Source organism: Patiria miniata, unplaced genomic scaffold (assembly GCF_015706575.1).
Source record: "Patiria miniata isolate m_02_andy unplaced genomic scaffold, ASM1570657v1 HiC_scaffold_2, whole genome shotgun sequence".
Taxonomy (NCBI): domain Eukaryota; kingdom Metazoa; phylum Echinodermata; class Asteroidea; order Valvatida; family Asterinidae; genus Patiria; species Patiria miniata.
This window is the reverse complement of record NW_024037058.1, coordinates 13,483,312-13,510,027: the sequence shown is the minus strand read 5'-3', so window position 1 is coordinate 13,510,027 and position 26,716 is coordinate 13,483,312. Positions and strand designations below refer to the sequence as shown.

General features: G+C 42.2%; 4 protein-coding genes across 4 annotated transcripts; all 4 read left to right on the top strand.

Annotated features, from left to right (window-relative positions):
• Positions 1 to 395: 395 nt before the first annotated feature.
• LOC119726587 (5-hydroxytryptamine receptor 2C-like) lies at positions 396 to 2,875 on the top strand. Its single transcript, XM_038198322.1, has one exon. The coding sequence runs from the start codon at positions 1,172 to 1,174 to the stop codon at positions 2,303 to 2,305; it is 1,134 nt and encodes a 377-aa protein (XP_038054250.1). The 5' UTR covers positions 396 to 1,171; the 3' UTR covers positions 2,306 to 2,875.
• Positions 2,876 to 5,824: 2,949 nt separating this feature from the next.
• On the top strand, positions 5,825 to 7,929 carry LOC119726586 (adenosine receptor A1-like). The gene has a single exon (XM_038198321.1). The coding sequence runs from the start codon at positions 5,972 to 5,974 to the stop codon at positions 7,052 to 7,054; it is 1,083 nt and encodes a 360-aa protein (XP_038054249.1). The 5' UTR covers positions 5,825 to 5,971; the 3' UTR covers positions 7,055 to 7,929.
• A 7,131-nt stretch (positions 7,930 to 15,060) lies between these two features.
• Positions 15,061 to 16,203, top strand: LOC119726382 (QRFP-like peptide receptor). The gene has a single exon (XM_038198036.1). The coding sequence runs from the start codon at positions 15,061 to 15,063 to the stop codon at positions 16,201 to 16,203; it is 1,143 nt and encodes a 380-aa protein (XP_038053964.1).
• A 6,181-nt stretch (positions 16,204 to 22,384) lies between these two features.
• LOC119726380 (beta-1 adrenergic receptor-like) lies at positions 22,385 to 23,539 on the top strand. The gene has a single exon (XM_038198035.1). The coding sequence runs from the start codon at positions 22,385 to 22,387 to the stop codon at positions 23,537 to 23,539; it is 1,155 nt and encodes a 384-aa protein (XP_038053963.1).
• Positions 23,540 to 26,716: the final 3,177 nt, after the last annotated feature.

The window sequence follows — 26,716 nt, the reverse complement described above, 5'->3', positions numbered from 1 at the left end:
GTGTTTCAACACCATAGAGCAGAGTAAACAAAGTAAACTTTACGAAAATCTGTAACATCTCAATTAACGTGCAGACCCATCCCCCAGCTCCTGAACTGTGATTCTTGAACTGCATTATATTTCTCCCTCGATTTGATTTACTAACATAAAAATCGCCCCCCCCCCATTATATTTAGAAGCTCTAATTCAGCCTTTATGTTGACTGTGACTGTGTCTGTAGCTAACACGCACCCTATTTGGGGAGAGGTCATACTTTATAACTGGCGGCGATGTAATTCTTTACAGACCAGTTTTAGGAGCATTTTTTTCTCTCGGATGTGAGGTGGATGTAGTCATGACAACACCATCACTATATTCAATGACATTCCAACAACTGAAATCCACAAAAATAAAGTAAAAACTTGGAAGTTTTATTCTTCGATGTTTGCAAATGTTGTATACATGTATTCCCTTTAAGACATTTTCTAAATTATTCACACAAATGGATTGCCATATGAATTGCCAAAACGGCAGTGCAAGCGGCAGTACCAAATAATTATCTATCACTGCACACGAAGGAAAAACAGTTATTATCATATACGACCGTAGGAAAACACATTGATGGTGAATATGACCATCCCTTCTTTAGATGTATTGACGACCGGGCATTGTGTTTACAAAGGTCTCAGCTCTTGACGTACGTACAGCTTAAGAGCAAACTAACCATGATAATACGTCAGGCAGGGATGCTTACAAATCTCATTAGCGTTAGCATTACTCTCCTACTAGGTAATGATTACTATGTGGATGCTATAAAAATGTAAACCCACCTTTTGCAATCGATCGTATACGATAGAGTGAGTTGAATTGAACCATGACGTGGAATTGAATAGGTTTTTTTTTTTAAAGTGAATTGAGAAGGAACAGGAAAGTGTCCTCAATCAAAATGAAGACAGTACAAGCTTGTCTTTTAGGACTGGCATTGTTCTAAAAGTATTCATGTCATCCAAGCGTGCAATCCGCGCTTAAGAAACAGCGCATACACTGCAGTCGAGTGCAGATTATGCCTACGATTGTGGACGGTGTTCCTATAGGTGAACACTACTCGATCGTTTTATTCGAGTCTCCGTTCTTCTGAAGAATGTGAGCAAATGTCGTTAACAGTCAGTAAGGGGCCAAAGGGAAAGTAAAAATGGAGGAATCGGGGAATTTCAGTGGGCAGACTTATACTAGCGGCAATTCAGAGTTATCTACTGGAGAGAAGATCACTTGTATTGGACTGAATGTGATACTGATGGTTTTGATAGTCGTGGGGAATGGCCTACTCCTGTTTGCAATAATTAAGGCCAAAGAGTTGAAGAGAAGCAGCCGCATCTTTCTGGTTTCGCTGACTGTGGCCGACCTTTTCGTCGGTCTTGTTGTCATCCCAGTGCGGGTGGTACCGCAGATCATTGGCATCTCAATCGGCAGCACCTGGTTCCTATCTGACCGGTTCTGCGAGACGTTATACTTTCTAGAAATCTTCGCCATTGGAGCTTCAGTTCTAGCAATATTGGCCCTGAGCATTGAGAGGTATCTGGCCGTGGAGATGCCGCTGAGGTTCCGCTCCATGCTGACTTCTTGTCGAGCGTTCACCGTGGTTGCTTGCTCCTGGCTCGCAAGCCTCTGCACGGCGTCCATCTTCGTCATCCTGTCGGTGGTCAACGAGGATAGATTTTTTTTAGTTTTTGACGGATCTTCGTCGCTGTGTGTCATCAAAGGCCTGAACTGGTTGACCCGTTTCATGTTTTTTAACTTCATCATTGTATTTTTACTCATACCGTTTTGCGTCACTTTTCTCGCTTCGATTCGCATTCTGCATATCGTGAAGAATCACACCGGGTTTCAGAAACAGGCTCCCAACCCGTCCGACTGCAATTCCGCGTGCAGACAGACCTCATCGGCGAGCGGAGCCAAACGGTTACCGCAGGCCCAACGGACTGGTAATGGAGTTTGCCGTGGACTCTGCAAGCGTTTCCTTGACAATAAGAAAGCCTTGGTCACCGTTCTCATTGTCACGCTTTCCTATTCAGCCTCCAGTGTACCCTTTGTCGTTTGTGTGTTGTACATGGAGTTTTCTCCCTACAGTGTTGACCAATTCCTTGTTGAACTAGCCAAGTTGTCATTGTTTACCAGCTGTTTCATCAATGTCATCGTTTACACAATACGAAACAGGGCGTTCAGGGGGTCGGCCAAGCGTCTACTTTTCCGACTGTTCCCTGTCAGATTGCGTTGTAACACTGTTAGACGGCACCCAGTCAGATCGCAAGCCGACAACCTGAGCTGAATGTCAGTGCCTTTACCCAAGATACGTACTTGTAATTCACAACAGCATTTCTTTGCATTGTACAGCCAAGAGACACTTGGGAGTAGTGAGCACTGACTTAATGATTTTCGAAACTAGGAGCTATGGAACTCAGTTGTGTGTTGGCTACACTCGCTGCATTACGAAATTTTCTGAAATTACATGTAATTTAGCCCCAAAACGTGAGCTACCGTTGGTCGAAACTCCCCATTGCGTTTGAACAAATACGTTCAGAAGGTTGTTACAGAACCCGAATATCGTGGCGTCGCTGATGTCATACCAGGATAATTCACCAGTGGAGCAGGACTATGGGCAGGGGGCAGAGAATTCAATACAGCCATGCAGTCGACCCATGACCAGGAAAGTAGTCAGAGACTTAGTATCGCTGGAGCGATTTTGGGATGGGGGGGGGGGGGGCAGACAAAGTGCCTTGCGACGATGAACAATCTGTCGGGTCCTTCATACAAGACAAATGATACTGCCAAAGGCACATCAACCGTCACATAATCAATGGCGTAGCTCGGATTTTATTTTCAGTTTCAGCCCCATAATTCCTCGCTATATCCATTTACATAAGAAATCGGCTAACAGTTTGGCTAACTGAAAAAATACAGCTTACAAAAATCCTTTCTGGTTGGGGAACGAAAAGGGGCATTATCAGGATTTTGGTGGAAGGGGGCACCTGGGGGGGGGGGGGGGGCACGGAAAATGTGTGTGTGTGGGGGGGGGGGGACTTGCCCCCAGGCCCACCGTGGCTACGCCACTGATAATAACATCAGCAGGATGTAAGGTTCTTACTGATTCCCGCAAGGCACCAACGCCATTCAGATTGGACCAGACGATGTTATACGCCCTACGCGCGGTCAGCAGAGACGGGTACCGAAGAGGCTTCTCCAGGGCAATGTAGCAGTCACAGATCAGAGTCAGGAGTGACATGAAGGACCCACCATCGAAGAGAATCCCTCCCATAAAATGGGCCTTACAGAGCCCCTCTGCAATGTCGACAGGGACCAAAACTACGGCTTCCGTGGGCAGATGGACCCGCTTGAGAACAACCATTCGCACAGGTCCGCAAAGATCAGGGACACGATCAACACGCGGCTCATCTGACGGGAACCTCGGGTGACGGAAAAACAGAAGACGTTCCTGCTCAGGATGGTGAGACAACGATTGACAGTGAGGAGATGCGGAGAACGTCAAACTATGGACAGGATGACTTGTAGTCGAGTTCGTCCGCTAACAGTTTTCCACCGAAACGCGCACTTACCCAATGTTTTGATATTCATTTGTTTTAAAAGTGCACTTTGTCAAATCAAAATAATTATTGTCAAACGTTTTTAGATTTTTTTCGATGGATTTCAATTTTCGATGCTATTTTGAACCTTAGTATGCATTAATGTGTCGTCATTACAAATAACAAAATGGAATTCTGAAAATCGTCATAATAATTATACAAAGTAAGTACATGTACATATTCGTTTTCTAGTATAGATACCTTTCGATGATGAAAATGTTTCATTGAAACAAAGCTTACTCGATGCATTATAAGATGAAATTTTGCGTCGGGACTTGAACCCACGACCTCCTGCTTTCTAGTGCAGATGTCTTACCACTCGACCACGAGCTAACGGTATCGGTTGGCCGGTTCGAATCTGATGTACAAAATACAAAATAGCGTTTCAGTGTTATGTATTAACACTAAATTTTAATTCTTTGTGCATGTTACTGGCTTGCATCGTACCCAAACAGGGAGCTTGGATGAGCTAACTCCTTAGGGATGCATGACGTAATTTCTTCGACCTCCCATTGGATAGAATTTGTTAAAACAATAACATGGGTGAACACTACCGTGTGCGCGTGACACGTGCACGCTGAATGTACCTCCATTGATGAAGGCAGTAAGCTGCCCAGACAGCTTTACAATGCCTGTGGTTTCTTCACAAAACTATGTAAATGCCCATTTCCAGCGCCCTGTTTGGGCGCTGGGTACGAGCGAAGTCACTGGCGGCAATATTGAACTCACATTATTCATTGGGAAAGATAATCTTGTTCCAAGTTCACAAGTTTCCACACGTTTTGATGATTTTTTTTAGGTGAGGTGAGCGCCCCTGTTACCTAACAAAACGGGAAGTATCCTTCCCCATTCCAGTGTTTAAATGCGTTTTCGTTGACATTCGGATATGTACGGGAAAGCTCGGGTCTTTCCGGGTGTGAAAGTGTTTTATTTCCTAAAATGAGCATATAATACAAACATAAATGAGATAGATACACTTTTCATCGTAGTCTATAAGAGAAGACTCAGATCGCCAACTCAAAAACTCGCACAGTAAAGACAACTGTCATATATTTTGACATCCCTTTGGAAGATGAATAGTTTTGTTGACACTTCTGTCTAAGCTGGGCACTTAATCACTAAAAGCTGACTGAGTCTCCTGCTAATAGGGAAGCATTTCTTTGTCAAACAGCATAAAGCAACACATCCGTGACGTTTTTTTTTATCAAGAGCTGATGTAAGGCCCGAAAAAAAAGTCTCCGGTTTCTGGTATGGAGCTTGCCCAAAAAGTGGTGCGGCGACGCGGTTTTTTTTTTTTTACCTGATTGTTTTGCTTCAAATGTCGGCTGATGACTGCAAATGGTGCCCGACTAAACTTAGTGCAAATACATGTATATGGGAGTCCAGGGAGGCCACATAAAGCTTATTCTCGACCATAACCCAATCTAAAAACACGTTAAAATTGTGCAGCAGCAGGATTCCAGTCAAACCAGTGAGTTTGGCGGTTTTGAGACATCATCTTTCATTGAAAAAAAAAAACGTTTTCATTTTGCCGACGCGCATGGCTACGGCGACGCGCGCGCATACCAGAAACCGGAGACTTTTTTTTTTTGGCCTAATGCTTCCACAATTTCTTGGGCCTTCGTGAGCATGCAATAATTGTGTGCTCGGATTTGTCTAAAATTTAATGTCGACTATATAATGATGGATGTATTGTTTATAGCCGGCCACTGTGTTTACATAATAGACCTATGTATATAGGTCTCAGCTTCGTACAGTTTACTAGCAAAATAACCATGATATTGCACCAGGCAGGGATGCTTACGAGTCTCATTATCGTTGACATTAATCTTCTACGAAGCACTAATTACTGTTTTGAGCCCGTTTTCTGTCATCGATCGTTTTAAGCATGAGCGAGTTTGATAGAACAGTGGCGTAGGGTTTTTTGATTACCTAAACGTACGAGAACGAAGAAAATGTCAAAATAAAGTTTAAAAAAAGTCATTAGGGACGCGCCTGTGAAGGAGGGACAATGATTAATCTTGTCTTTTAGGACTGGCATTATCTCTGTCTTTTAATTAGAATTGAATGGTTGACAGAACGGTAGTCGTGTACGGTTAAGCAGTAATACGTTAACAACGGCGAACTGACATAACACGCATTACATCAGCCGCTAGAAGCAGTACGTTTCATCCAAGTTTGAAAGCAGTACTAAACAACACACTTCGGTCGAGTGCAGATAAATCCAACTATTGTGTACAGTGTTCTTTTAGGTGGGCAGTACTCTATCGTAATATTCGAGTGTGAGGTTCTTTGAACGCACGTAACAGAGCGTATGTCGTTAACAGTCAGAAAGGTGCCGATGGTAAGTGAAAATGGAGGAATCGGGGAATTACAGCGGACAGACTTATTCAGAGTTATCTACTGGAGAGAAGATCACTTGTATCGTACTGTACGCTATACTGATGGTTCTGATAGTCGTAGGAAACGGGCTACTCCTGTATGTAATCATCAAGGCCAAGGAACTGAAGAGAAGCAGCCGCATTTTTCTGGTCTCGCTGACTGTGGCCGACCTCTTCGTTGGTCTTGTTGTCATCCCAGTGCGAGTCGTACCGCAGATCATTGGCATCTCAATCGGTAGCATCTGGACCGTGTCTGACCGACTGTGTGAGGCGTTAAACTTCCTTGAAGACTTCGCCATTGGAGCCTCAGTCCTGGCGGTACTAGCCCTGACCATTGAGAGGTATCTGGCCGTGGAGATGCCGCTGAGGTTCCGCTCCATGCTGACTTCTCGTCGGGCGTGCATCGTGGTTGCTTGCTCCTGGCTCATGAGCTTATGTACGGCGTCCATCCTCCTTATTCTATCGGTGGTATACGAGAGTCGATTCGTAGCATTTGACGGGCCATCGTCACTGTGTGTCATCAACAAACTAAGTGGGGTGACCCTTTTCATGTTTTTGAACTTCATCATTGTGTATTTCCTTATACCACTTTGCGTCACTTTTTTCGCCTCAATTCGCATTCTTAACATCGTGAAGAACCACACCGCGTATCAGAAGCAAGCTCCAAAAAATGTATCCCAACGGGTGTGTAATGGAGTTTGTCGTGGACTCTGCAAGTGTTTTCTGCGCAATAAGAAAGCCCTGGTCACCGTTCTCATTCTCACGCTTTCGTATTCAGTCTCCAGTATACCGTTTGTTGTTTGTGTGTTTTACATCATGTTTTCTCCTTATGCTGTTGACCAACTCCTTGTTGAACTGGCCAAGTTGTCATTGTTCAGCAGCTGTTTCATCAATGTCATCGTATACACAGGACGAAACAGGGCGTTCAGGGGGTCAGCCAAGCACCTTCTTTGCCGACTGCTCCATGTGAGATGCAACACTGTTAGACGGCACCCAGTCAGATCGCAATCCGACAACCTGAATGTCAGTGTCTCCACCCAAGATACGCACTTGTAAGACACAACAGCCTGTCCTTGCAATGTGGAGTCAGGAGATATTTTGGTGTAGTACGCTGTACTGACCAGATGATGGTCGAATCTTGCGAACATTTAAGTTGAAGCTCATTCAGTAATAGTATTTTGCTTTCATTGATGGATAATACCAGAACATGCTCAAGTAGACAATGGCACTTGGACAATCGAAGTTGGCACAATGCAACTCAGTCGTGTGTTGGTTACACTTGCTTATACGAGTATTTGTGCTGTAACATTAACACTGCCCCCAAACGCGAGCTACCGTTGATCGGAATTCCCCATCTGGTGCGAACAAATACGTTCAGAGGGTTGCTACAGGATCTGACTATCATGGCGGTACTGATGCCATACAAGGAGAATTCACCAGTGGATTAGGAGAAGACCAGGATTAAGCACGCTCACAGGGCAGAGAAGTCAACGCAACCCCGCAATTCAACAATCAGGAAAATAATCAGCGACTTAGTCTCGTTGGAGTGGTGTTGGGACGGGTGGCCAGGCGGAGTGATGCCTTCCAGGCGTGCCTTGGACGGTGAACATTATGAGTCGGATCCTACCGTGCCATTCCGATTGGTGATTCGGCAGGGTTCCAAAATACACATCGTGCATAAGCGACTATAAAAACAGTATCCAGAAGGACAAGGCGATGTTATACGCCCGACGCGCGGTCAGCAGAGACGGGTACCGAAGGGGCTTCTCCATGGCAATCTAGCAATCACAGATCAGAGTCAGGAGCCACATGAAGGATGTTACCACCAGTAATGCAACAATTGACCAATAATGTAATACCAATCAGACCCACCGTTGAAGAGACTCCCTCCCATGAAATAGGCCCTCACCGAGCCACCCCCCCCCCCGCATTGCCGGCAGGGACCAAATGTCCTAAGGCTACCGTGACCATGAGGGACCCGCTTGAGGACAATCCCTGCGCGTAGGTCTGCAATTATGAGGGACACGATGTAAATGCGGCTCACCGCAGCTCACGGGAACTGCGGATGACGGAAAACCAGAACACGATGTTCCCGCTCACGACAAAGAAGACGACGACGGACTGCAGGAAGATGTGGAGAACGTCAAGCCATGAATGGGGAGATTTTTAATCCAGCCCGTCTACGTTGCTGTTGAAAGAGACGTTACCAAGACGTGTAAGAGGATCTAGGAAACTACTCTATATGGTATTTTTACATAACATTTCTCAATCTATTTTTTTGGATTTTTATTGAAACCACTTTTAACTTCAATTTGAAAAATGTACAAATTATACTTCTCCAATGCGTGGGCTTACCGTGACGTAGTGAGTGAGCAGTAAAGGGGGTATGGGGGCTGCTTTACATGGGAGCACGATGCAATGTGGTTTCAATTCCCCCTTTATAAAAACTTAGGTCTTTGCCTTTATCAGCTGCACTATATCACAGTAAAACAGCTTCATTATAATTACAATTTGCAACTGAAAGACGCACTTCTTACAATGATTAAATATAGGTTTTCCCGGCCAATTTCCTAAAATGTTCATTCACTTCTGAAAATCGGTCATTCATTTTCGTTTGAATTTGAGAATCGCTCTGAACACGCGTTTCATTTTCGCTACCAGAGCATTCGTTTCATTTCAGTTCAATAAATTGAGTGATAGAGCAGCACATTTCGTTTATGCTCATTCAGATTCGTAAAAGACTTCCTTTTCACTTTTTAGAGAGCGATTTCAAACATTGGTCATTCTATTTCACTTTTAGTTTAATGTTATGTGATGCAATCTGCTATTTTGAATGAGAAAAACGTACTTTTGATTACACATTCACGAAGTTGTATGCCAGAACTCTACGCGAAAAAGGTATGCTTGCGTAATTGAATGCACAGGTAACGTAATTGGCCGTCTGTTTCTCAAAACCGAATGCACGGACAACGAAAACGATTGAACTTTCGTTGAATTGAAATGGGATTAAAGACGTTCATTCAAATTCAGACGAAAACGAATGACTGATTTTCAGAAGTGAATGAACATTTTAGGAAATTGGCTGGGAAAACCTGTTAACTTCCTTGTTAAATCATTTTGAAAAGGCGCCGTGACAAATCATTATAAAAATGGATAGTGCCAAAGGTCTTATGATTTTTCTGAACTAATCTCATTTTTTCCTCCAGTGCTATTTTGAGCCTTGGATATAGTTATGGTTGGCAAAATGCGCCTTCGTTACAAGTAAAAAAAAAAGTAACGGAGATCTGAAAATCCCATCTAATGTATAATCAGGGGTGATAATATTACAAAATAGGTTTGTCTTGCGTGTACAGGTTCGTTTTTCATATACCTTTCGATGACGCAGATACAAGTCTGTTGTCAACTTCTTTTGAAACTCAGCTTACTTTGTGCCTCAGTTCAAATAGCGTTAGGCCTATGTGTTTTGTTACAATACAAATGTCACTTTTTTGCACGTCACTGGTTTCGCTCGTACCAACAGGACGCTGGGAAGGTCTTATTTCTTTGGGATGCGTGACGTAATTTCTTCGAGCTCCCATTGAATAGAATTTGTTTGAACAATAACCATTTTTCCAATTCAATTTTAAATATAACCTGCCAAAATACAATAGTTATAATGTAAAAACTGTGTTTTGGAGCTTTGCACACTTCAGTACGTGCGCGTAACACGTGGGTGTGGGTAGAGCGAAGTCACTGGCGGCAATATTGAACTCGCAAAATTCATTGAGAAAGATAGTCTGGTTCCAAGTTCAAAAGTTTCCGACTTTTCTGACGATTTTTAGCTCAGGTAGGCGTCACTGTTACCTAAAAAACGGGAAGTATCCGGCCCGTTTCAAGTTTCTTTTAAATACTTTATCGTTGACACTTGGATATGCAAGGGAAAGCTCTGGTATTTCCGGGTATGAAAGTCTTTTATTTACTAAGACGGCAAAATGTCCAATATTCAGGTCTTGTGCCTTGAGCATCAGTGGGACGGGGACAGGAGGGCTTTGCTGCATCATGCTCAATGATACAATGTTTATGTCACTTGACCAACGATCAAATTGGAGACGTTATGTGTTCGTCCGGTTTATAAGGAGCCTACATACAATTGTGTCAATTGTGTTTATTTGTTATAGAAAATTGCAGAATGAGGTCTAAAAACGACGATTTTCCAAATTCAATTTTCAACCAAACTTGCCAAAATACAATTGTAATACAATGTAAAAAACTGTGTTTGGAGCTTAAGCATATAAACACTTCAATGAACACATGGGTTTTTTTTCACAAGTTTAAATATACGACTGGTTTAGATTTTTGACGTATATGTGACATGTTTCGTATATGACGAAAACCTGTAAAGTGCCATCAAGAAAACATTGTAGAAGTAAATACAAAATAATGACTTTTCGAATTGAAGTCGAATGATAGGCTAAATACACACTTTCATCACTCTTTTTTTTATCAGCTGTCTCAGAAAAAAAAACAAGCTTTAAGACCAAAAAAAAAAGTCTCCAGTTTCTGGTATGGAGCTCGCCCAAAAAGTGGTGCGGCGACGCGGCTTTTTTTTTTTTACCTGATTTTTTTGCTTCAAATGTCGGCTGATGACTGCTATGGTGCCCGACTAAACCTAGTGCAAATATATAGGAGTCCAGAGAGGCCACATAAAGCTTATTCTCGACCATAACCCAATCTAAAAACACGTTGTAATTGTGCAGCAGCAGGATTCCAGTCAAACCAGTGAGTTTGGCGGTTTTGAGACATCATCTTTCATTGGAAAAAAAACTTTTCCATTTTGCCGACGCGCATGGCTACGGCGACGCGCGCGCATACCAGAAACCGGAGACTTTTTTGGGGGGGGGGGGCCTAAGATATAACTTGACTTTCTATAAGTTAATATTTATGGCATCTAAAGCCCCTGTCACACGTTTGCGTATCCCAATTCCTTATGAGTTCCCTATCAACAATTTTCAATACGCAGCCGTACGATCAAAAACGTCGAAATGTTTTGATTACTTTGACATATGTGCGACGCACATCTAGCGAACAAGTAACGAATTCAGCGCATCCACTGCGTATGAGATGCGTATGAGTTGCGTATGCAGTGCGCAAGTTCGCCATCTGTGCGTTTCTCATAAGTTACGAATAAGTACAATGCGCTGCCCGCTCGCAGGACGAGCGGTACTAATTCGTGCAATACGTCGCCATGTATACGTCCAATATAGGAGGTCAGCGTATTGCCGCGTATGAACGGCTTATCCCTCACGAACACATAGCGTACTCGTACCGCGCTCGACCGATGCGGGACCGATGCGCTGCGTATTTATAACTTATGACCTGCGTAACAGCGTACGCAGCGTAGTTTTGTGCATGCCCAAAACGATCCATCGTACTGGGCCGTACCATGCGTATGCCTGCGTACATAAAACTTACATAAAACGATAGAGATGCATATGAGGTGCGTATTGTGCGTACGACTGCGTATGAAAAAAAGTCAATGCGCAACTCATAAGGAATTAGGATACGCAGAAGTGTGACAGGGCCCTTACATGCTTTCATACCGTGCAATACGTGTAGGTCGGCTACACGTATTGTGGGTAGAGATCTCCCGTCAGTTTCGGAAATTTATAATATGTTATATACCAAATTAAAGAAGTCCAGTGCTATTATCAATGATGAATTTCATCCGGTAAATGAGTTGTTTGATATGTTGAGATCAGGGAAGCGTTATACAGAGTAATCAGATGCAAAACAGAAAGATTCAGGAGCAGTGTGTATCCTACTGCAATCAGGGAACTGAATAGAATTAAGTAATCTTAGAGTACAATCTCTTAATCTTTTATGACTTTTGACTTTTGAAGAGTTATTTTAAAATTATATTAATCATGTGGTAGGTTAATATTGTAAATATATAAAGTTCAAAATGTATTTAAAAGGTTTTTTTTCAGGGGATCAGGGGACTGAATGGAATTAAGTAACCTTGATGTGTTATAATTGTTTTGTCTTGTTAATGACTTTTGTTTGTATTTTTGAGAGAGCTATTTTAAAGCTATAGTCCATCATTTGCAGCCATCCGAAAAGTAACTGGCGTAATTATTGTTGAAAAACAAACTTGGTTGAAAGATAGTAAGGGAACTAAACTCCCTGTGAAATTATTCCTTCTGGGAAGTTGTCATTTTGAAGTAATCAACGAAAGAAGGCATTTCCAACGGTGATTCTTAAGAAGCACCGTAGGAAAATTTAAATTAGTAGTTCGTTTTGTTATTCAGCGCAGCGCGCACAAGTATTGGAACGACGCACACGCGCGCGCGGTTGTTATAATTCGTCGGATCAGTGCGCTACGTCGCGTACAGTTGCAATTCAAAACAATTCAAAACATGATTCAGTAACTTTTGATTTGAAATTGAGATCTTAGAATGCTGTTTTTCTCGGAATGTACAGCTGAAGCTTAGCTGAAAGTTCATCAGGTTAGTTGTTCAGTATCCTTCATTAGATTTTGAACCCTTTTGATGCTTCAAGCGAACAAAATGCACAAATTACAAATGATGGACTATAGCTTTAAGGGGGAATTGGTTTAATTATGTGCTTGTTTAGTGTTTGAAACATGAAGTTTTATGTATTTTAATGTTTTTGAGCACGAAAACAACGACACTTTCTATTGTATACCATTGTATATAAATAGCAATAAACCAAGTCTAATCTAATCTAATCTAATCTAAAAAAGGCTAACCATTTCTTGGACACGTGTGAAAAAGTGGGCGCAAAAAAGTGTTTAAACTTAGCGATGTTTTTAACAACTTTCATACATAACCATTAACAAAGACATAAAAGTTGAGGAAAAATGACAGAATAAACTCACTTTTCATCATAGTCTCAGAGAGGACTCAGATCATGAACGCGAAAACTCGCACAGTAAAGACAACTTCCATATTTGAGATCACCTTGGAAGATGAATAGTTTGGTTGACATTTATGTCTAAGCCGGGCACTCAATCACTGAAAGCTCACTAGGTCCCCTGCTAAAGGGCCTCATGCACGAGTCGACCATAATAGTGAGGTAAAATGTAAATTTGTGGAAATTGCGAAGACAAATAAAAGCAAGTTAATTACTAATTAATTCCAGTCTGCTTCAACGAATAATCTAAACTTTTTAAGTAGTTTTTGTTTTGTTTAGAACAGTCCTGCTGTAAGTTCTAAAAGAACTTGTCTTTGGTCTCAACGTTTCGACTAGCCTGCTCTAGTCATCGTCAGGAGACTCCTGACGATGACTAGAGTTTGGTCTCAACGTTTCGACTAGCCTGCTCTAGTCATCGTCAGGAGACTCCTGACGATGACTAGAGCAGGCTAGTCGAAACGTTGAGACCAAAGACAAGTTCTTTTAGAACTTACAGCAGGACTGTTCTAAACAGAACAAAAACTACTTAGCAAGTTGATAATAAGCAGGACAAGTTCTTCTCAGAACTAATATCTTCCAAGCAGTAGTTATTACCACATGGTGTTACCGCAAAACCGAAACGATACCGATACCCCACCATGCAAAGCCTCAAATCTTATAATTTAAACTTTGTTATTAAACATTCTCTATATAATGTTTAAGTCAGATTAAAACAATGACAGCAAATTAAGGCTGCATTATTATGCCTGCATTAATAGTCTGGCGCCAACCTATTTAACAGTGAACAATTAATGAAATACATTCTGGGAACTCGACAAAATGCCCAACTCGTACGTAAGACCCACACGGAAGCAATTGTTTTGTCACAAATTGTATAAAGCACCACAGCCGTAACGGTTATTCTGACAAATAGCTGACATCATGCTCCCACAATTACTTGGGCTTTCGTGGGTATGCAATAATTGTGTTCTCGGATTTGTCTAAAAATTAATATAGACTATAATGGACCGATCCAGTAAGCTCCGCCCAGTGTGCACGTGGGCAAATTAACACGTGCTCCTCTCCAATGCCACGCTGCATTTTCCTTCCGCGCGCATCATACGCGCGTGAAAAGTAATGGACGGATTTTCATGAATTTTCTTTTAGGGGTGGTCCTTCGTACAAGTACAAATCGATTAGATTTTGAAAGTGATCCGGATCTGCATCTGGATGCAGGATTTTTAAAAAGGAATTTTCACCCATCATATGAAAATTTTTCACCAGACCGCTGTGTGTGAGCAGATTCATGTACCTCGCACTGACTTGGTGACCCTGTATGCCTTCACCCACCTAATCTAACCACACAGGTCAATGGACTAGACCATGTTATACAATGGGGGAGTCTGACTTCCATTTTGTATATTGCACATTTAAAATATCAACAGGATTGTTCATATTCTCAATTTATTGACAAATACCAATGTTGGATATATTCAACTCATGGGTGTACTAACAACATGGCAAGGATCAGCCTTGGCGGAGGTTTGCACCTTTCGTGCTTTCTAGTTATGGATGTATTGGTACCCGGACACTGTGTTATATTCATGTATATAGGTCTCGTCAGCTTCCGGCGCACAGCTTACTAACAATGATAATGCATCAGGCAGAGATGGCTACGAGTCTCATCAGCGTTGACATTAATCTTCCACTTAGTACTAATTACTGTTTCGAGCCCGTTTTCTGCGAACGATGTTATATACATGAACGAGTTTGATAGAACAGTGACGTAGGTTTGTTTATCTAAACGTGCAAAAACGAAGAAAGTGTCCTCAAAGAAAAAGGTCATTACGGACGCGCGTGTGGTGAAGTGAAGGAGGGACAATGATTAATCTTTGTCTTAGGACTGGCGTTATTTCTGTCTTTAAATATGACTTAAGGTTGACAGAACGGTGGTTGTGTTGGGTTAGACATTAACACTTCAACAACGGCGAACAGATAGGTTACATGTATTACATATTAGCCTCGAAAAGCGTTCCTGTCATCCCAGTTTGGAAGCCATGTTGTAGAAGCAACACCCTTATGTCGAGTGCCGATTAGGCCTACCGTTGTGGACAGTGATTTTAGGTGAACAGCATACTCGATCCTGTTATTCGAGTAGGGGAAAAGTGAAAATGGAAGAATCGGGGAATTTTAGCGAGTGGACATTTACAAGCGGCAATTCAGAATTAAACACTGGAGAGAAGATCACTTGTATAGTACTGTATGCTATACTGATGGTCCTGATTGTCGTGGGAAATTTCCTACTCCTATGTGTTACAATTAAGGCCAAGGAATTGAAGAGAAGCAGCCGCATCTTTCTCGTCTCGCTGACCGTGGCTGACCTCTTAGTTGGTCTTGTTGTCATCCCAGTGCGGGTCGTACCGCAGATCATTGGCATCTCCATCGGCAGCACCTGGTACGCGTCTGACTGGTTGTGCGAGGCGTCATACTTCTTTGAAATCTTCGCCTTTGGTGCCTCAGTTGGGGCGGTGCTGGCCCTTACTATTGAGAGGTATCTGGCCGTGGAGATGCCGCTGAGGTTCCGCTCCATGCTGACTTCTCGTCGAGCGTTCGTCGTGGTTGCTTGCTCCTGGCTCGTCAGCATTTGCACGGCGTCCATCTTCATCATCCTCTCGGTGGTCTACGAGGATCGATTCGTAGTCTTTGACGGGTATTCGTCGGTGTGTGTCATCAACAGGCTGAATTGGGTGACCCGTTCCATGTTTCTGAGCTTCATTGTTGTGTACTTCCTCATACCGTTTTGTGTCACTGTTTTCGGTTCGATTCGGATTCTGTACATCGTGAAGAATCACACCGCGTTTAAGAAGATTTCACCTAACCGATCTGACTGCGCGTGCAGACAGACCTCAGCGGCCAATAAAGTCAAAAAGGTACCTCAACGCATTTGTAATGGAGTTTGCCGTGGACTCTGCAAGTGTTTCCTTGGCAATAAGAAAGCCTTGGTCACCGTTCTCATTGTCACGCTCTCTTATTCAGCTTCAAGTGTACCCTTTGTCGTTTGTTTGGTGTACATGAAGTTTTCTCCCTATATTGTTGACCAATTCTTCATTGAACTAGCCAAGTTGTCATTGTTCACCAGCTGTTTCATCAACGTCATCGTATACACAATACGAAACAGAGTGTTCAGGGAGTCGGCCAAACGCATTTTTAAGGTACTTGTCCCCGTGAGGTGCAACGCTGTTACACGACAACCAGTCAGATCGCAATCCGACAAGCTGAACGTCACTTCCTCCACTCAAGATACGTACTTGTAATTCACAACAGCCTTTTCTTGCTTACGGAGCAAGTGCGTGACTTGACAATGATAAAAACTTGCAAACCTTTGGGCTGGGGTTCAAACTGCAATATCAATTTGTACTTCAACCATGGACAATACCAGATAATGCTCCGTATAGGCCTACATCGTTAAGACGGTTGCTATGGACCTGACAATAATGGCGGCGCTGGTGTCATAGGATAATTCACTAGTCCAGTAGTACACTAGGAGCACGCTCAGAGGCAGATAGGGGCGCCGGAACCGGGGGGGGGGGGCTGGGGGAACTACACCCCCATTTACCCAAAGTGGCCCTCTTGCGGACATAAATGTGCCCCTTGAGCATAAATATGCCCCCTCGAGATGAAAACGAACCTGCCCCAAAATTTCGGACAATTTGTTTCCAGTAACCATTTCCCAAAATGGTAAAGAGATTTTTGATATGAACGAGGAAGATGAAAACCAAGCCCCAAAACCCTTACACATGATGCGCCCTGAAAATGGGCAAATAATGCGTAGTTTGTATAATGGGCGGTTTTGAAGAGCGCCCCCTATTTTCGAAGACTGAACCAGCCCCCCCCCCCCCCCCACAACCCACCCCACCCCACTATTTGATTTTACGGAGGCCAAGTGTCCGGTGAAAAACACGTGTCGGCATTTCAGCCACGGAAGGCAAGTGCCCCTTTTCGGTGATGCCCCCCCCCCCCCCCTTTCCAAGTTTAAAAACCGTTCCGCCGCCGCTGACGGCAGAGAAGTTTCGGTGATGCCCCCCCCCCCCCCAGCCCTGCAGTTAACCGTCAGAAACTTGGTCATTGACTATAGTGGGAGCAGTGTTGGTAACGGTATAGCTAGACGGAGTGTTGTGGGCCATGCAGGCTGCCTTGCCTGTAATGTGACGGTTAACAATCCGTCAGTGTCAGTACACAGGGCAACACATTTGCAAACGTAGGACATCGGGATGTAAGGTTGTAGTTTGGAAGGACTGAATCCCGCAAGGCACCAATGTCAAGATTGGGAATTGCACACCATAGACGACCGTAACACTGAGCATCGGTATCCAAAAAGGACCAGTCGATGTTATCCACCCTACGCACGGTCAAAGGCGAGTACCAAAAGGATTTATCGCGGGCAAAGTAGCAGTAACTGATCAGAGTCAAGAGTAAGGCCAAAACAAAAAATAAGTCGGTCTCTGGTCAGCGCGCGCGTCGATTTTAAGCATGCGCGTCGGTCTTTTTTTTTTCGTAAATGTTCCGCGGTAGCTCCAACAGCGCCCTCTATTTCCGCACCTCCTCATTTTTTTTTACCAAAGAGCACAAAGGAATGGGAAATGGCACCAATGCAAATGATCGAAAGCACCAAGGCAAATTATGGAGGACACCAATGTACATGAGGACACCAAAAAAGCAAAATAGTACCCCACCTTGTCTGTACAATCCAAGCTTGAAAAAAAAGAAAAGCCGAAAAAAAAGCCGCGTGGCCGCGTCAATTCCGGAACTATGGTCTGACCAGAGACCGAATATTCTTTTTTTTGGCCTAACATGAATGAGCAACCGTTGAGGAGAATCCCGCACATAACAGGCCGTAAAGGGCCCATGTCGGCAGGCACATGAAATAGGCCGTACAGGGCCCATGTCGGCAGGCAGGGTACCAAAGGTTTCTACGGCTATCGTGGACTAAGGAGTGACCCGCTTGAGACCAACCCTGGCCCCTGCGCACAGGTCCCCAATGATCAGAGAAACAATGAAAATGCAGCTCACCTTTCGTATCTTACGGGAACTGCAGATGAAAAAGTAGATGTTACCGCGCAGGATTAAAAAGACAACGGTGGACAGTACGAAGATGCCGAGCCGAGCGTCAAACCATTGGGGTGACTTGTTGTCCAGCCTACCCACGGTGCTGTTGAAAGAGACGTTACCCGGATGCATACTACTCTATATGACATTTTGACATTTTTTTCTAACTTGTTTTCATTATTGAAAACACTTATTTCCTTCAATTTGGAAATTGTGGCTTACACATTCTACTTGTCTAATGAATTGGCTTACGTAGTGAGTGGGAAGGAGGCAAAATTGCATTGTGGTTTGGTTAAAAATAAAATACCTCCTTTCAGAATGTTTTTTGGCACAATATGACAGTAAATTAACTTTAGTATACTTAAAAACGACCAAAGCTGTGGGATCAGATAAAGTTACAGGGAAAACTTTGAAGATTTGTTTAAAGCAGCTTGCCCCGATATTTCATGACTTGTTTAATGGTTGCTTAATTGTTGCACAGTTCCTAAGATTAGGAAAACTTCAATTTTAACTTCAGTGCCAACGGTATCCAAACCAGGTTGTTTGAATGATTATCGGCCAGTCGCACTCACTTCAACTGTTATGAAATGTTTTAGCGCATTATCAAAGATATTGTTATGGAACAAACTCAACCTTACCAGGCTTATACCAGGCCAAAAGATGTAGTTGAATATGCTGTTATCACACTGTTACATAGCATTTGTGAACACTTAGATAAACCCAAGTCATACGCTAGCATTCTGGTCATAGCTTTTTTTCTCGGCATTCAATACCATGCAACCTCATATATCTAACCAACAAATTAAGACCATGGATATTAATCCTTATTTGTCATTGTGGATAAGTGACTTTCTGTCAATAAATCCTTCTCAGACATATAGTTCGTTGCAATACTGAAGCTCCACATGGCTGTGTTTTATCACCATTATTATTTACACTTTATACCAGTGATCTTAGATGTAATAATAGCTCCTGCTCCATTGTCAAGTATGCTGATGATACATCACTGACAGGATTGATTTTGAATGATGATGAGAGTGCATCGTGGATGAAGTCACTCGTTTTGTTAAGTGGTGTGATAACAATCATTTAACGCTTAAAGTTCGTAAAACCTAGGAGATAATCTTGGACTTCCGGAAAACAAAAATTAAATTTTATCCTTGAAGATCAATAATGAGGATGTAGAGACTGTCGCTGAATACAAGTATCTTGGCACTGTTATCGATAACAAATTGACTTAGAACACAAACACTCATAAAATGTGCAGCAAAGCAAACCAGTGGCTTGACTTCTTACGTACGCTCAGATCATTCAATGTCGACCGGGATATCATGTTTTTATCAAAGTGTTATTCAGTCAGTGATTGCATTTTCATGCATTGAATGGTACAGTTATTCGACTAACAGAAATCTGAACAAGCTTCAGAGAATTACTAGAACTGCAAGTAAAATAATTGGACCCAATGTTAAAAACATTATTAATGAAAAAGCTTTGCTGGCTAAACTTGAGGTGATCTATGTAGACAAGACTCATCCGTTGAACTCCCTGGTCATTTTCAGTAGATCGGTTAGAATATTGTGCCATTACTAAACATTCATAGATTCTCGTTCTTAGCTGGTGCAATCCACCTTTCTAATGAAAAGCTTTCAGTCTCAACGGATTTTGGATGGGGGAGGGGGGTTGGGTTTGGTTGTATAGTTCCTCAGTGATATGAAATTATTTTTTTTAAATCAGTCCATAAGTGCTCGCTTACAGTCACGTAACTACTTCAAGTGTGTGCTGCTTGTTTGTGTTTCTATGTTTTATTGGTCTGAATAACAAATCAAATCTTTATGGACACAGTGTAATTTTCTTTGTTAAATTGCATGTATAGGAGAGCAGATAGCATGTCCGTAATCAAGTGGTGACTGTCATGTAAATAACTTAGACGTGAATGCTCGTTTTTAAGGTCTCTCATGTTTTACTGTTTTAAATATATATTCTATGGATACTATAATACATTTTACTGATTGCACCACATAGGAGATCATATCTCATGTAATTTTTTACTTGACTAATAAAACGAATCTTGAATCTTAAGCAATTTGCCATTGAAACACGCACTCATACAATGTATTGACATGATAATCCCATTCTTTTAAAATGGCGCCGTGACTAATACTAATATTTTCTTGTCTTTCGCTTTTCAATCAATTGCAATTTTCGATGGTATTTTGAGCTTCGGAAGCTATGGTTGGCAAAATGCGCCGTCATAACAAATGTAAATAATGCAATGGAGTTCTGAATATTCAATCTCATGAATAATCTACATAATAAAATACAAAATACATATAAGTACATGTTCCTTTTCTAATACAGATACCTTTCGATAATTTTATGGTCAGGAATTTAGGAGCCACTGCTACCTTGGGTATCTACCCGTTTTATTTGCCAACACATACTTGTCAGTGTGTTAGTCATTCCTGAAACTTTGGAAATCACGCATTTCGAGGGCACACATTTACCTCTTCAATACGAGGCGAAATGTCCAACATACGGGTCTTGTGCCTCGTGTATGCACTCGGACGAGTGCAGGGTTTGCTAAGTTGTGTTCAATGTTTCAATGTTAGGGTTTCTCGATCAACGATCGAATTGAAGATGTTGTGTTCTGTGTTCGTCCAGCTAGAGAACGAGACTACATAATAATGTGCCGGTGTTTATGTATACACAAAAACAGCTATTATTTCATGTGGACTAGAAAATCATTGCGGAGTTCCTGGTTTTGATACGACACTCTGCGTTGTATGCATTTTTGCTTTTGCACATATTCAAATGTCATGCCTTATGAGCCGTTCTCTCACATTCACAAGACATAGAAATAAATTGTCATAAAAAATTGTAAATCGCAGTGCAAGTGGTGGTACGCCGTTATTCATATATCTAGCAAAAATATAGGATAAAGCCATTGGTGGTATACGGTCCTCCTCGAATTTTTGAATACGTCACTTCTTTTGATGCATTGCCGACAAATCATTGTGTGTACATAGGTCTCATCTTCCGACGTACAGCTTACGAGCAAATTAACCATGATAATGCATCAGGCAGGGATGCTTATAAGTCATATCAGCGTTCACATTAATCTTCTACTAAGTAATAATTACTGTTTTGGTACGCTCAAAATTTGAGCCTACCTTCTGCGATCGATCGTTATATGCAACAGCGAGTTTGACTGAAAAGTGACGTAGGCGTCTTTTTTTAAACAAACGGTGCAAGAACAAGAAAATGTTCCCAGTCAAAGTTAATACAAAAGCCATTATGGGACACGTGGTGAAAGAGGGACAATTTTTAATCCTTGTCTTGTGGGACTGGCATTATTTCTGCCTTTTAATAAGGGAATAACAGTGTGAGGAGCCGGTCTTCACTGCGTGATAATGACCGGGTGTGGGGGTTACCGCTGTTAATGGACCGAGACGAAGTCGAGGTCCATTAACAGCGGTCACCCCCACACCCGGTTATTATCACGCAGTGAAGACCGGATCCTCACACTGTTATTCCCATTAATAAATACCTTTATAACGAAATAAACAGTTAAAATGCTCCATTTTTGTGACTTTTTTCCGGCGATATTTCCAGACTTTTTTGTGTTCATGTTCATGGGCCATATTTTAGCTTAACACTACAGCTATAACGACGTAAACTCAACAGAGACTGCTGCCGTAGCGAAACAAATTACAACAATGTTTTCATATCTTTACCTGATGGAGGAAGCTGAAATCTCGTTTATACATTCCTTGTGTCCGGAATTACAAAGATGCTTGGTTTAGGAAAGGTAAATATGTCGGTGGGTGAAGTGTTTCAAAGAAAATAAATCGTAGATCTACGCTTTCATCGTAAACATCCTCAGTATATACTGCACTGCTGTACGATGCCGTTTCAAAACTTCATTACGCGCGCGCACGCACGCATCCCTAGCAACTGTGTTGCGTACGCGCGCGTCAGTCTCACGCGATGGGGGTTGAGCGCATGTGCAGTGCTCGATTGTTAAAAGCTACCGCAGGACTGTTACTATATTTTGACCAACCATTGGCTTGCATGGGGCTGAACGGGGCTTGATCAATGCTGGTTCAGGGGCCATTTATTCGCTTGATCTTTGAAGCCGGTCCATTATCACCGTTAATGACCGGCCACGTGATCGAGTCTCGACCAATCAGAAACCATCAACTCTCCAAGGTATTTATTAATAAGACTTCACGTTGACAGAATGGCTCCACTTGAAAATGTGTTCCAATAGTGGACAGTGTTCCTTTAGGTGAACTGTACTCGATCGTGTAATCGCGTTTGAGGTTCTCTGAACGCATGTGACTGAGCGTATGTCGTTAACAGTCAGAAAGGTGCCTGAGGAAAGTGAAAATGGAAGAATCAGGGAATTTCAGCGGGCAGATTTATACCAGTGGCAATTCAGAGTTATCTACTGGAGAGAAGAAAACTGTTATCGTACTGTACACTATACTGATGGTTCTGATAGTCGTAGGAAATGGGCTGCTCCTGTTTGTAATCATCAAGGCCAAGGAATTGAAGAGAAGCAGTCGCATTTTTCTGGTCTCGCTGACCGTGGCCGACCTCTTTGTCGGTGTTGTTGTCATCCCAGTGCGGATCGTACCGCAGATCATTGACATCTCAATTGGCAGCACCTGGACCACGCCTGACCTGTTCTGCGAGGTGTTATACTTCCTGCAAGTCTTCCTCGTTGGTGCTTCAGTCCTGGCGGTACTGGCCTTGACCATTGAGAGGTATCTGGCCGTGGAGATGCCGATGAGGTTCCGCTCCATGGTGACTTCTCGTCGGGCGTGCATCGTGGTTGCTTGCTCCTGGCTCATGAGCCTTTGCACGGCGTGTTCCCTCGTTATCCTATCGGACTTATTCGAGGGTCGAGTGGTAGTCTTTGACGGGTCGTCGTCGCTGTGTAAGCCTATCGTTGACATACCAAGTGGGGTGAACCTTTTCAGGTTTCTGTGTTTCCTCATTGTGTATTTCCTCATACCACTTTGCATCACTTTCCTCGCTTCGTTTCGCATTCTGTACATCGTGAAGAATCACACCGCGTATCAGGAGCAGGCTCCCAATTCGTCCCACCGCAACCGTGCGCACGGACACACCGCAGCGGGAAGCGGAGCCGAAACACCACCCCAACGGCCGTGCAGTGGAGCTTGCCGTGGACTCTGCAAGTGTTTCCTGCGCAATAAGAAAGCCTTGGTCACCGTTCTCATTGTCACAGTTTCTTATTCAGCCTCCAGTGTACCGTTTGTAGTTTGTATTTTTTCCTTGCTGTTTTCTCCCTACAGTGTGGACCAATTTCTCGTTGAACTAGCCAAGTTGTCATTGTTTACCAGCTGTTTCATCAATGTTATCGTATACACAAAACGAAGCAGGGCGTTCAGGGGGTCGACCAAACGACTTCTTTGCGTACTACTCCCCGTGAGATGCAACGCTGTTAGACGAGACCCAATTAGATCGCAATCCAACTACACGAGTGTCACTTCCTCCACACAAGATACATACTTGTAATTCACAACAGCCTTCCCTGTATACGGAGTGAAAAGATGCAGGGCCTACTTTGTTGTTGTAGGGCGCACTGACTCGATTATGCTTGAAATCTGCAAACATTTGGGTTTAAGCTCAAACAGCAGTAGCATTTACATTTCAATCATGGATAATACCAGAACATGCTCATGTAGACCATGACATTTGGCCTACCTACATGTATGGTAGGATCTGTGCAACTCAGTCGGTTGTGGCTACATTTTTTGTACCTGTATTTAATATTCCGAGCATTCTTGTCGTTACGAAACGACGCGAGCTACCGTGAATTCCATGAGGTGTGGATACTTTCAAAATGTCGCTACATTTGCCGCGCTGATGTCATACATTAAGAATATTCCAGTCCAGTAAAGGTCGCCTGTATGAACACTCTCAGGGGCAGAGAAGTCAAAGCAGCCCTGCGGTTGCCCATCAGGAAAGTAGTCGGCTACTCAATATCGTTGGAGATAGTGTTAGGACAGGCGGCCAGGCGGAGTGATGCGGGCCAGGCGTGCCTTGTGGTGTAACAGTGAACAATCACTCGGATCCGTCAAGGCAAACAGCAACACCACCATCACACTTGCAAACCTAAAAACAGCAGCATGTAATGTTCTATTTTAAATGGACTGATTCCCGCAAGGCACCAATGCCATTTTGATTGGTGTTGAGGCAGGATTGGCAAATACCCACCATTGACGACGGTAACACTGAGCATCGGTATCCAGAAGGACCAGGGCGATGTTATTCGCCCAATGCACGGTCAAAGGCAGGTACCGAGTGTGCTTCTCCATGACAAAGAAGCAGTCAGAGATTGTCAAGAGTAGTAACATTTTTTTTAGTAACTATTTTGAGCCTAAAAACAACTGGTTAAAAATAACCAATTGGTCACGTTAGTTTTTGTCATCATAACCAGTAATTTGGTTAGACCTATAAATAACCAATTGGTCACAATATCTTTTGTCATTATAACCAGTAATTTGGTTAGACCTATAAACATCGATTGGTCAACTGGTTACCATTTTCATGGGTTGTGACATATTAGTTACCTTGACCAACCGTTTGGTCGAAACCATAGTCAATTGATAACCAAACAATAAGTGGTTAAATAGAATTGCTTAAATTAACAATGATGTTGGTTAAAGTACACAATAGCACATGTCAATAGCACATGTGTAACCAAAGTGTGTTGGTTAAATCGTTTTCATTAAGTTTACCAAAACTTTGGTGGAATATTAACCATTAAAAATGGTTAAATGCGTCTGGTACAATTATGGCTAATTTAGCAAAAATACATTGGTTAAACCATGTTTCACGTAGCTTTCAAGTGATCAGGGCATGACTATCACCGAAGATTTATTCATTTATTTATTTATTTATTTCGTGTTATTTTACCAGGGTAGCCCCATCAGTTGTCAATGAACTGTTCTCCCTGGGGGCCCTGATAATGAATAAGTACAGATTAGCATGAAATGACTGAAGGTGTATTGTACTATACACTGTCATTATGTCGTATAACTATACATTTAATACTGCTAATAAAATTAGTATAACTGCATTGTAACGTTACGTATTAAGAGTAAATGAACGCACTTAGTATACTATTTTCGGGTTTCATCACAAAATATATTCCTTTTTAAAATGTACATGTTTTTTAGTACATGTAATCCAATTTTGTTTTTCATTTTTAATTAGTCATCGACCGAAACATCGGTCAAACATTTAGTTACTTAATTATTACTCCGTAAATTTTGAATTTCTGGCGGCCCGGCAGTGATTTCATTCTCGCAGGATCACTCTTCCCGCCCCATAATCAGTATCGATAATGACAGACCGAGAGCCACATTGCTCGTATTGGGGATCTGTTTGTGCCCAACTTAAAACTTTTTTAACAGGTTTGCAGGAAACAAGGTGGGTTTTTGGTTGAAGTAATACAAATTTAAAATCTGAATCCTATTTAAGATGAGCACGGAGAACGCAACTTTAATTAGAAGTAAATAGCGTTTGCAATTGATCAATTAACTATGGTTCGTGCTGATACCTACCTTGAAAGACATCGTTTAGGAAAGGAAAAACGAAAAGATTTTCAACGAAAATGATTTTTGTTATTTTGTGCTCACTGTAAATAGTGCAAACATTGTTTACCAGAGGGTCTTGACACTGTATAGCTACGGGTGTTTTGTTGAACGAAATCGTTGAAAATTAAAATTTTGACTTGTTTTGACTTTTGACTTTCTGACCGAATATGTATTTATGAATGGGAATAAACATGTGCTTGTTCGGCATTAAACACTATGTTTAAGACCGGTTGGAGTTTGGATGCCGATCATTATATAAAAAAAGCCGACTCCAACCAATCTAAAACAGAGTGTTGAACACCTCCCAAGTACACATATATTCCTTTGTTTTATTTAACGTACTTGGCAACATTTTAAAAAAATTATACACTATTACGCTGTTAAATTACATTGTGAATGTGTAAGCATATTGCATTTCAGTCTGAATGACTCATTGATATTGTACAATGTTGACACACTTGCTGTTAATTAGGATGATGGTGCAACAGTCATTAAAAATGTAATGAAATTGTATGGTGATTGTGGTGAAGGTGGAGGAGATCAGAGTGGTGAAAGTGCGTTGGTGATGATAACAATAGCTGTTTATTTGCATGTGTCAAAAAATAAAATTGGATTGCAGAATAGTCAAATAGTTGTTTCAAATAGTTGTTTCAAATTGTATTGCAATTAATTGGTCCATTATTACAAGTGTGACCCTGGTTGCTCACGGGGTCAATGAGGACACCAGGATTCTGCCTGACTGGCTTTTGACTGATTTATTCTCTTTATTTTATGGCGAAGAGAGACTAAACATAAGTAATGCGAATCATGGGTCATGAATAGAATACAATTTAAATATTTTCAAGTTAAAAACGTGCAAAGAATGAATAAAATACACAAACGACAAGATATTTTGTATAACTAAATGCAAGTTTCTACGCAACGATGGACCAATAAAAAAACGACTTCTAAGGTCAGCTTATTAGCGTAATGAGCACCACCCACACAACCTCTCGCATACGATTGGACCAAGGCGATCGTCTGGATCCAAATGATTTGCATAAAACAGTGGCATGAGGTCGTTGTTCCCGCTGTATTTTTAATGAACTGC

Coding starts and splice junctions, on each gene's coding strand:
- LOC119726587 (XM_038198322.1), top strand. CDS start 1,172: ATGGAGGAATCGGGGAATTTCAGTGGGCAGACTTATACTAGCGGCAAT.
- LOC119726586 (XM_038198321.1), top strand. CDS start 5,972: ATGGAGGAATCGGGGAATTACAGCGGACAGACTTATTCAGAGTTATCT.
- LOC119726382 (XM_038198036.1), top strand. CDS start 15,061: ATGGAAGAATCGGGGAATTTTAGCGAGTGGACATTTACAAGCGGCAAT.
- LOC119726380 (XM_038198035.1), top strand. CDS start 22,385: ATGGAAGAATCAGGGAATTTCAGCGGGCAGATTTATACCAGTGGCAAT.